The sequence below is a fragment of the Pinus tabuliformis genome, chromosome Q (assembly GCF_031772625.1).
Source record: "Pinus tabuliformis cultivar Carrire ecotype Pingquan chromosome Q, CPIR1, whole genome shotgun sequence".
Lineage (NCBI taxonomy): Eukaryota > Viridiplantae > Streptophyta > Pinopsida > Pinales > Pinaceae > Pinus > Pinus tabuliformis.
This window is the reverse complement of record NC_142296.1, coordinates 720,397,726-720,408,565: the sequence shown is the minus strand read 5'-3', so window position 1 is coordinate 720,408,565 and position 10,840 is coordinate 720,397,726. Positions and strand designations below refer to the sequence as shown.

At 43.2% G+C, this 10,840-nt stretch overlaps 1 protein-coding gene across 1 annotated transcript; it reads right to left on the bottom strand.

The window, feature by feature from the left end:
* Positions 1 to 8,216: 8,216 nt before the first annotated feature.
* On the bottom strand, positions 8,217 to 9,053 carry LOC149221563 (uncharacterized). The gene has a single exon (XM_089387412.1). It carries the CDS (start codon positions 9,051 to 9,053, stop codon positions 8,217 to 8,219), a length of 837 nt encoding a protein of 278 aa, XP_089243538.1.
* Positions 9,054 to 10,840: the final 1,787 nt, after the last annotated feature.

The window sequence follows — 10,840 nt, the reverse complement described above, 5'->3', positions numbered from 1 at the left end:
CTACTATGCAATCCAAAGTGAGAATAGGAATGATCCAAGCTCGTTTTCCCTTGGCTTGTACTGCGCAATCCTCATTGGCAATCTCAATCATTGATTGTGCAAATCTCATGCACAGCTATAGTCACAGCTGATAGTAGTCTCCACCTCTAACACCTGTCTCCAGTGAATTGTCCATGCACTGAGTTAACTAATGCATTCCTTAGTTGCTTTATGAGTTAATAATTAGTGAATTAATTAATAATTAATTCACATCACTCATCACTAGTGTATTCTGTAGTTAGACTAAATACAACTAGTTCAACTAAGTCAAACTGAACACAACTCCATCAACTCCTCAATCAACTCCACCAAACTCAATCACTTGAGTTCTAACTGAAGTCCATCATGCAATAGCTCGACTAACCCATAAGAAAATCGTATTTCCTTCTGGCAGTTGCATGTGCCACATCCGTAGCTCGAACTGAAGTGCTCCAAGAGGATAAGATAATGTTTATAGTCCAAATATTATTAAGAGCTAATAATATTCGACTGTTCTATTTTTAGACTGGCAGTCTAAAAATAGACTCCGCCCATATGTCTAAAAATAGAAGTCCATCTATTTTTACCAACATGACCAATCATCCACAAACAGCATCCTGCAAGTCATAGACCATGATCCATATGTCTAAAAATAGACTTTGCGCCAAAAATAGCTTGCGGGCCCACTTAGTGAAGGCGACTTCTTTTCACTAAGCTCCATTATCTTGTTGCATTTTCAACATTTTCAACCCCTCTGTTACCTTGATGGCATAGTATACCTTCACTTTCATTTTTCTGCAGCGGTAAGTCAAAGAGACACCCTGTTTGTGCAGATTTTTTTTATTATTTTTTTTCAAAGATAATTAAGTTAATAGGATCCATTTTAAAATGAAATAATGTTATCAAAAATAATTAAATGTAGTTTTGAGATTTTGTGATTTCTATTACTTCTGGTTTTTTCAAAAAAAAAAAAAATGTTATACCATGTGCTTTTCGTCACTTGTTCCAATTTTTTTTCTTTTTTTCTAAACATCAATTTTTTTTATCTATACTTTTCTTTCCAATAAAACTCAGTTTCTTTATCACCTATAACCATAATATTTACTTTACTTCATAATATTTACTTTACTTCAAATTCAATTGAATGGTTTCTTTCATCTACAACTTCATTTTACTCTATCTTTATCCTCTCAATTGCTTTCCTCTTACCATTAAAAGATTGCAGCATGGAGAGAATTGTGTTTGAGGAATTGTGCTATCAAATGCCTCAATTTGCTTACTGACTTCACACATGAATGATCCCCACAAAAAGAACACTTAATGGAATATAAGTTTAAAAATATTTTAGGAGGTTACTGAAAATAGGTTGAATGACATGGTAGCTTTCACAATTAGTACTCTGAATTGGGAAGAGGCCTTTACTGTCCTGATTTTATGCCTCAATTGAATCTAGCATAAACATATTTGAAGCTCTCTTCCTTTACTGTCCTGATTTTGTGTCTCAATTGAATCTAGCATAAACATATTTGAAGCTTATTGTTGGGTTGCTACAGCGAAACCTCAGGGCATATATTGATCTCGCTGGGAATTTGTATAATCTAAAAATTGGGGGAGAATTGTTTGAATTTCTTTATTATTATTTTATTCAGAGATGATTCTCACAAAAGAAACACTTAATGCAAGGAGACTAACTTCAAAATGTTTAAAAAGATACTTCACATAGGTTGAATCTGGGCCAATTTGTAATTACAAAATTAGTATATTATTTAATATTATTATGTAAAATATTTAAATATACATTAAATAATTTTTTATTATTTTAATTTTTTTTAATTTAATAACTATAAAAATTAATTATTTAATTTTAAAAAATAAATAATAAATCAATTTCTATTATTCTTAAAAATAAATTTTTTTTTTTTTCTATGTAATGCTAAATCTATTATATTAACAAAGAGGTGGTAAATTTACAACATGACCGTAGTCAAGCACCCTGCTCCTACGGGAGGCAGTGCTATCCAAAACATGCATATTTGAAAAATGTCTGATTTTGTTTCCCATGCAGGGGAATAATCTCTGAAACATGAGACAAGTCAAAAACTCAAAAAGAAAAGACCAGAGGAGAATGAACACTGAAACACGAGACAATAACAGAAACCCATGACCGTGCCGCCTTACATCCTTGCCCTGTGGACAGGGGCATTCTACAAAAAGAGAGGCATGGATGGCCTTCCTATTCATCAATGGGCTCTTCAGTAATTCGACACCAGCCCATATCAGGTGGTTCCTCTAACTATGTCACATTCTGAGCATCAGTGCCCAGATCTACCATCATCGGCTCCCGTGCGCTGCTTCTTTGCTCATTTGTTTCCCGCTGAGGCGTGTTCTCCGTAGCCAGCTGAAAAGATGAAGAGGGGTCCTGGATAGCCCTCGAATTTTCTGCTTGTGTCCTTAAATCAACAGCTAAACCTTCCTCCTGAAACACCACAGTAAAATAGGCTGTGATCTTGGGCCTATTGAGAGCACTATCAAAGGTGAAAATGGCGGAGCCTGTGGCAGTTATCAGACCGGGTCGAGAGTCAGAGGCTCGAGACCTTCCTCTTCTGCTGCGAGAAGAAAGCCCTCTTCTTGGAGGATGGTTCAAGTCGTTAGAGGATGAATCCGTTGGGGCTTTTCTCGGCTGCCCTCTGCGACTGCCTACTCTAGGTCTCAATTGAGGCATCCTGCGGATGATAGTGGCCCAGATCCAGAGATTTTGCTATGGGGCGATAGCTTGGATGCGGCAATGCCTCCCAATTGAGCCTCCTCTGCCTAGAATGAACGTGTTCTTTGGGTTTTCTGAATCCCTGTGCTTGTGCATTAACCAAAACCAAACACAGATATCAAATGCCAAGAGAAAAGAGTGGGAGGGCCGACTTGCAATACCTGAGCAATATTCGAGGAGGGGAGTGACCAGCCTCGCAAAGAGGACCAAGATAATCAGCACCTGGGTCCAACTCCCTGACTTCTCTCTGAATTTCTTATCATGTGCAGAGGAGTGTTGGCAGAGCGACAGCGCCAACGAATTTACCATCTCCCTCGTCCTTCCTCCGATTTTAAGGTTACAGGCCTTGTCTTGGGAGTCGCCTCCCATTACTGCTCTCTTGATGGCTTGAGCCCTCCCCTGCACGCAGATGCGTGTGAAACTTAATTCCCTCGCTGTGAGCCTGGCGCTCCAGCCGAACCTGCGATATAATGTACCCTGAGTGACGGTCATGCAGGTGTGCCACGCGTTTTGTAGTATTTCCCTTCCACGTATCCTATGCAGGTCGGGCAAGTGACGATTCGCCCCGCCCATCCACTGTCTTATCACGTTAACTCTCAACGCTAACACCCGCATCCGGGGGAGCAGCTTCCTTTTGGATTTGAAGTTTGCATTCCTGTGCATGATCATGGTTTTGGATTATGTCAAGCGTCCCTGTAGTGAGAGTGTGCTTAGAATCCACTCCCAGATTGGCTAAGAGGTCCGCTACCTTATTTCCTTCTCGTTTTACATGAGTGAAGATGATAGCTCGATTATTGTGAAGCCATTGTTCTAAGACCTCCAATCTAGCTTCAAGTCTCCAGCTCTTAGCAATTTTCCTGGCATGAGTCCCATTGAGAATTTGCTTGGCCATGATGATGAGGACGAGGGAGTCGCCTTCAACTTACAAGGGTTGAAAGTTGTGGATTCTGGAGAGGAGGAGTCCTTGCCATAGTCCCTCCAGTTCAGCTGAGTTATTGGTGTCCCATCCTATGTTGCCATGGTAGATGAGGAGGGGCGAGCCTGCATGATTTCTGAATATTCCCCCATATCCAGCATTTCCAGGATTTCCTTTTGATGCTCCATCAAAGTTGAGCTTGATAGTTTGCTTTGGTGGTGGAGTCTAGGTATCCTCTTTTCCTTTGCTGCTTTATGAGTGGGCTTGGGGTGGGTTTGCTTGTTGGAGTGGTAAGTTCCAATTTGCCCAAATGGCCTTCTCATTTGCCAAAGTAGGAAAATCATCAGGCATCCAAGTGCGAAGCGCTAATGTCTCCTTAAGGTTCATGCAAAAGTTGCTCCAGATGATCTCTATGGGGGTTGTTTGATCTTTGAATATATGCTTATTCCTCTCCTTCCAAATGCACCAAGTGAGGAGCCCTGGTATTAATCTCCAAAGGTGATTGAGTACTTCACTTTTGTATGGACTCCGATGCCATTGGCGAATTGAATCGATGATGTCTTCCGATACTCTGCATTTTCTTTGGCAACGAAAACTAGCTTTTTCCCACATTTGGTTTGCCAAGGGACAGGAGTCCAAAAGTTGTTGAAGAGTTTCCTCCTGCGATTTAAAATTAACACATATTGATGGCCCATGGTAATTTTTGCACCTGAGTTTGTCCCATGTCAATATTCTTCTATGCCCTACCAACCATAGGAAAAGTGATACTTTGGGCCAGTTACCAGCTGACCAAATTCTCCCCCATATTGGATCTAGAGGCGATGTGGTCACACTTATGATCTTGTGGGCTTCTACAGTGGTGAAAGTTCCTTTTGGCCGGTAGCCCCAGCGTATGATGTCTTTGTCCTCAGAGTATCTCACTTGGTGCCTTTGGAGTTCCCCTTCCAGTTCCTTAATTGTCCTTTGATCAGCTCTATTGATTATCAATTCGCTTTGCTTCCATTTCCTGTATCCTTGATCAGTTTCCTGAGTCCAATGGTGCCATATTTCTTCTTGATGTCGCTCATCCTCTGAGTGGCTTGGGTGTCGACTGAGGAGACTGCTGAGTTTTGGCAATTGGTTCCAGGCATCCATCCAAAAACGTGTTGTCCTGCCATTTCGAACCTCCCAAAAACTGTGTTGTTGAATCATTTGAAAGTGTTGTTTGGCTGCGTTCCAAATGAGTGAGCCTTTTGCATTGGGCGTTAGCCTGATGAGCTCCTCCTGTGGCCTGTTATTGGCGTATTTAGCTGTCCAGATGGCCACCCATGGTTTGTTGGCTATGGTTAGCCATTGCCACCAGATCTTTGCGCACATTATAGCACTTCTATGGCTGGGGTCTCTCAGACCAATGCCTCCTTGCTCCTTAGGCTTGCATACGGAGATCCATTTAACCAAAGCCCATTTGTGGTTTGTACCCATCGCTCCCCAGAGAAAGTTGCGTTGTATATTTCTTATTCTTTTTATTACCCATTTAGGAGCTGCAAGGATTGAGAAAAGGTAAAGCGGCATTGCCTGTAGAACATATTTGATTAGTACTAGTCTGCTGGCGATATTCAAAGATCTATGGGTCCACGAATTGAGTCGGTGGTCAATTTTCTCAAGAAGCAAGCGCCAAGAGGAATGCTTGATAGCGGAGTCAATGAGAGGGGCTCCAAGGTATTTGGAAGGGAGGGAGTCAATGGAGAAACCCAGAATACGAGCGATGGCCCTTTGAACGACAGGAGGGGTGTGAAAGAAAAAGATATGAGATTTGAAATTATTAATACTGGTTCCTGAGGCCTCGGAGAAATCATTCAGCAGGGATTTGTACATAGAAGATTCTTGGACAGAGGGGTACCCAAACAGCATGTTGTCGTGGACAAACTGCTGATGGGTAATAGCAGGAGAGTTGTGGATGGAAAGACCTTTGATATGCTGGGCAAGGCGAGCTTGAGTAATGTGGCATCCTAATCCTTCAGCCATGAGAACAAAGAGGAAGGGCGACAGAGGATCTCCCTGCCGGATACCTCGAGAGGGTCTAAAGGGGCAGGATGGAATGCCATTGACAAGGATGGAAAAGAAAGTCGAGGAAATGAGGCTATGAATCCATCGAACCCATATAGGAGAAAAACCAAAAGCTAACAACATTTTTTGTATGTACATCCAATTTAACTTATCAAAAGCTTTTGACAAGTCCAACTTGAGTATCATACCTACTTGCTTGGTGTGCTTGAGAGAGTGTATAACTTCGTGCGAGAGGATAATGCCGTCCAGGATCTGTCGTCCTTCCACGTAGCCTGATTGTTTAGGTGAGATGAGCAGGGGCAGTAGCAGCTTTAATCTATTGGCTATGACCTTTGAAATCACCTTGTAGATTACATTGCATAGAGCAATTGGCCGGAACTTGTCTGGGGTGATACTGCCTTCTTCCTTTGGAATGAGCGCAATAAAAGTAGAATTGAGAGAGGGTAGAAGCCAGTGCAAGGCGCGTGACTCCTCAACTACTTGCCAGACTTCATCTCTGATTAAATCCCAGAAGGCATGGAAGAAGGTGGTTGTGAATCCATCCGAACCGGGGGCTTTTCCTTCCTTGAACTGATGCATTGCTATGTCTACTTCCTGTTGTTGAACAGGACGAAGAAGGAGCTTGTTGTGATCTTCAGTGATGATTTTTGGCACGTTTCGAGTGATTTTCTCAATGGCCGGCCTTCTGTCTTTTTGGGGCTCTTGGTGAACCTGCCGAAAATGCCTTATGAATTCTTGCTCAATCGCATCATGCTTCTTCTACTCTTCCCCCCCCTGCTTCTGTATGAAAGGGATAGAGTTGTGCATTCTTCGCTGTACAGTTGTTCTGTGGAAGAACTTAGTGTTTCTCTCCCCTTCCTTCAACCATCTTATCCTTGATTTTTGCTTCCATAATATTTCCTCCTGCTTTCTCCTCTCCTCCAGTTGATAATGAATGTGTTTCTCCTGTTCCAAAGTTTCTTCATTGTGTCCTTCTATGATTATTTTCTGTTGGAGCTGTTCCATTTCCTTATTTAGATTCTGTTGCGCCTGAAAAATGTTTCCAAAGGTTTCTTGATTCCAGAGCTTGATATGAGTTTTGAGATACTTTAGTTTTTGTTGAAACTAACACATTTTGGAGCCTTCAGGCGGCTGATAAATATTCCAGGTATTTTTGATGAAGTCTTTGAATGCGGGATGAGTGAGCCAGAACGCCTCGAAGCAGAATGGTCTCTTATTGGCATTACCCGGTCTTTGCCACTGAAGGGCAATGGGCCAGTGGCAAGACCTTTGATATGCTGGGCAAGGCGAGCTTGAGTAATGTGGCATCCTAATCCTTCAACCATGAGAACAAAGAGGTAGGGCGACAGAGGATCGCCCTGCCGGACACCTCGAGAGGGTCTAAAGGGGCGGGATGGAATGCCATTGACAAGGATGGAGAAGAAAGTCGAGGAAATGAGGCTATGAATCCATCGAACCCATATAGGAGAGAAACCAAAAGCTAACAACATTTTTTGTATGTACATCCAATTTAACTTATCAAAAGCTTTTGACAAGTCCAACTTGAGTATCATACCTACTTTCTTGGTGTGCTTGAGAGAGTGTATAACTTCGTGCGAGAGGATAATGTCGTCCAGGATCTGTCGTCCTTCCACGTAGCCTGATTGTTTAGGTGAGATGAGCAGGGGCAGTAGCAGCTTTAATCTATTGGATATGACCTTTGAAATCACCTTGTAGATTACATTGCATAGAGCAATTGGCCGGAACTTGTCTGGGGTGATACTACCTTCTTCCTTTGGAATGAGCGCAATAAAAGTAGAATTGAGAGAGGGTAGAAGCCAGTGCAAGGCGCGCGACTCCTCAACTACTTGCCAGACTTCATCTCTGATTAAATCCCAGAATGCATGGAAGAAGGTGGTTGTGAATCCATCCGGACCGGGGGCTTTTCCTTCCTTGAGCTAATGCATTGCTATGTCTACTTCCTGTTGTTGAACAGGGCGAAGAAGGAGCTTGTTGTGATCTTCAGTGATGATTTTTGGCACGTTTCGAGTGATTTTCTCAATGGCCGGCCTTCTGTCTTTTTGGGGCTCTTGGTGAACCTACCGAAAATGCCTTATGAATTCTTGCTCAATCGCATCATGCTTATTCTACTCTTTCCCCCCCCTGCTTCTGTATGAAAGGGATAGAGTTGTGCATTCTTCGTTGTACAGTTGTTCTGTGGAAGAACTTGGTGTTTCTCTCCCCTTCCTTCAGCCATCTTATCCTTGATTTTTGCTTCCATAATATTTCCTCCTACTTTCTCCTCTCCTCCAGTTGATAATGAATGCGTTTCTCCTGTTCCAAAGTTTCTTCATTGTGTCCTTCTATGATTATTTTCTATTGGAGCTGTTCCATTTCCTTATTTAGATTCTGTTGCACCTGAAAAATGTTTCCAAAGGTTTCTTGATTCCAGAGCTTGATATGAGTTTTGAGATACTTGAGTTTTTGTTGAAACTAATACATTTTGGAGCCTTCAGGCGGCTGATAAATATTCCAAGTATTTTTGATGAAGTCTTTGAATGCGGGATGAGTGAGCCAGAACGCCTCGAAGCGGAATGGTCTCTTATTGGCATTACCCGGTCTTTGCCACTGAAGGGCAATGGGCCAGTGGTCAGAACCTTCATAAGGGAGAATTGTTGCTGTTATGTCCCCTCCTAAATGGACTGCGTTGTCAGTCAGAAGGAATCGGTCTAATTTGGAGGAAATTTGATGCCTTCCAATCCTTCGATTCCTCCATGTGTGCGTTCCATTACAAAACTGAGTATCAATAAGGGTGTTGTTTTGAATGAACTCCTTGAAGTTCTCATTTTCCTGCTCCAACCTTGTTCGACCTCCTTGTTTTTCCTCTAATTTAGTTATCATGTTGAAGTCTCCTCCAATAATCCACAGGGGGTGGACTCTGTGTAGACTCAATGCTTCTATCGTGTCCAATAAAGCCATTTTACTGCCTGCTTCCTGAGGGAAGTAGACATTCGTTAGATGCCCATGAATGTTGGTACCTAGAATATGAAAGCTTGCTTGAATGATGTGGTGGGATGCGTGTATATCTGAGAGCACTATCGCTTGTGGGTTCCATGCTATAGCGAGCCTGCCAGAAGCCCCAGAGGCATCCACTGCCACTGATTTGCTACCTACCCATGCTCTGGAGAGTATGTTTCCCAAAGTATCACTGTTACATTTCATTTCCTGAAGGAAACAAATTTGTGGCCTTTCCTGCTTTATCATGTTCTTAAGCATTCTGTGTTTTCCTGGGCTATTGAGCCCCCTTACATTCCATGATGTGAGCTTCATCTTTCACTATTGATGGTGGGTTTATAATGCTTGGTCAGCTTCACATATCTTCCTGAGTCAACCGGGATTTTCCCTAATGCAATTGTTCGTTGAAGGTCAGTTCTTCTCCCTCTTTTCTTGGAATATTTTGGAGTGAGGCTCCCGTCCCAGTGGCTGCCCGGTTGGATGCCTAACTGATGCTGCTGGTACGCCCTGGCTAGGATGACTTCCAGTGTGTTGAGTTGGTGCTCCGGTATCCTGTCAAACTCCTTCTTTTTGCATGCTGCTTCGAGCTCTAGGATATCGAGTCCTCCTAGGTCGAAGCTTTCCGTCTCTTCATCCATCATTTGTGGTTGATCCATATCTTCTGGGGTTGTGGCTGTACTCATAGTGTGGATGGAGGGGGCGTCCACCTCCATATCCTTTGCCTTTCCACTCAAGAACTTTCTAATTTCTTTAGGAGGCCCGAGGTTCTTTTCCGGTTGACTGGGAGGGGAAGACAATCCAGGGGGAGGGGGGATAACAGAGGCTGGGAGAGGCTGGAGCTTTGAGATAGTATGCAGGGGATCTTTAGTGGTATTGGCCAAGATCTCGAAGCTGTTGCTAGTTGAAGGGAGGGATGAAGCATCTCGCTAGGGTTTCTTCCCATTCGAGGGTTTTCTATGCGATCTTTTACGGTTGGTAACTTTGGTGAACCCATCTTGGTTTTGCAAGTCAGAGGGATTGGGGGATTGGGGTTTGGCGTTCAGAGGCCAATCCCTGAAGAGATGTCCAAGCGCATGACATTTGCGACAACGAAAGGGGACATGTTCATAATCCAATGGTTGAGTCCATTCATAATCATCGTGAGAGAGACTTACTGAGTCTGGTAAGGCCTTGTCCAAGCGCATGAAGACGCAGATGTGAGCGTAGGATGTGTATTTGCGCAGTTTCGTTTCTTCTGCTGCTTTTATGTATTCCCCCAGCCCATTTCCTATGTCTCTTAGCGATTCTTCATCCCAATATTCCTCTGGCAATGAGTACATTCTGATCCATACTGGTGCCCAGCTGAGATCCTCCTTGTCCGGGTTGAATCTTGTTGCCCATTCCCTTAGATAGAGGCCAGCTGAGTTGAAAAAATATGGCCCTTCGTCCATTACTCAGTTCTTGTCCTCGATGCAGAAAAAAATCGCCGTAAAGAACCCTTTTGGCCCTAGCTGTAGAGTGACATGGCCCTTGGGTTTCCATTTGGCCGAGATCCATCCCTGCAGTGCTCTTTCTGTTGGCCAGAATCCAATAAATTTTCCAATGAGTGCATGATCCCTCATATACTGGATTCTCCCATTGATTCTGTGACTGGGTAGTTCTATTCTAGGCCTTTTAGTCGCTATGGGTTTGCATGTATTCGAGGTTACCTTTGGTACTTCTGTGTGCATTGTATCTCTTTCTGGTATCTCATTATTTCTTCCTGCCTGGTTGAGGGGCGCGTTTGTATTGTCTTGCTGAGGGGGTTCTCTGTTAACCCCTTCCTCATGTACCGATCCTGAGTGCGTCGATCTTGTTTGCGCCGACGGCTCTTTTTCAACTTCTAGGGAGGGCTTTGAGGCCCCCCCCTGAGATTTACCCATTCTCGTCCGCACTATGCCAGAAGAGTGTTGTAGATCTGCGCTATACTACTGCTGCAGCGCTGCTAAGACAGAAGACTCTGCGTCGTCACGGGGTTTGCTCAAACCCTAGCTGCAAAGCGTTCTTCAGGTCCTCCCCCGCTTCGAATTGATTAAGGTCCAAAAAATAATTATTATTAACAGGATGAGTCAATTTGTTTAATA

Excerpts from the sequence above, each read along its gene's own strand:
- LOC149221563 (XM_089387412.1), bottom strand. The coding sequence starts at position 9,053 with ATGAAGCTCACATCATGGAATGTAAGGGGGCTCAATAGCCCAGGAAAA.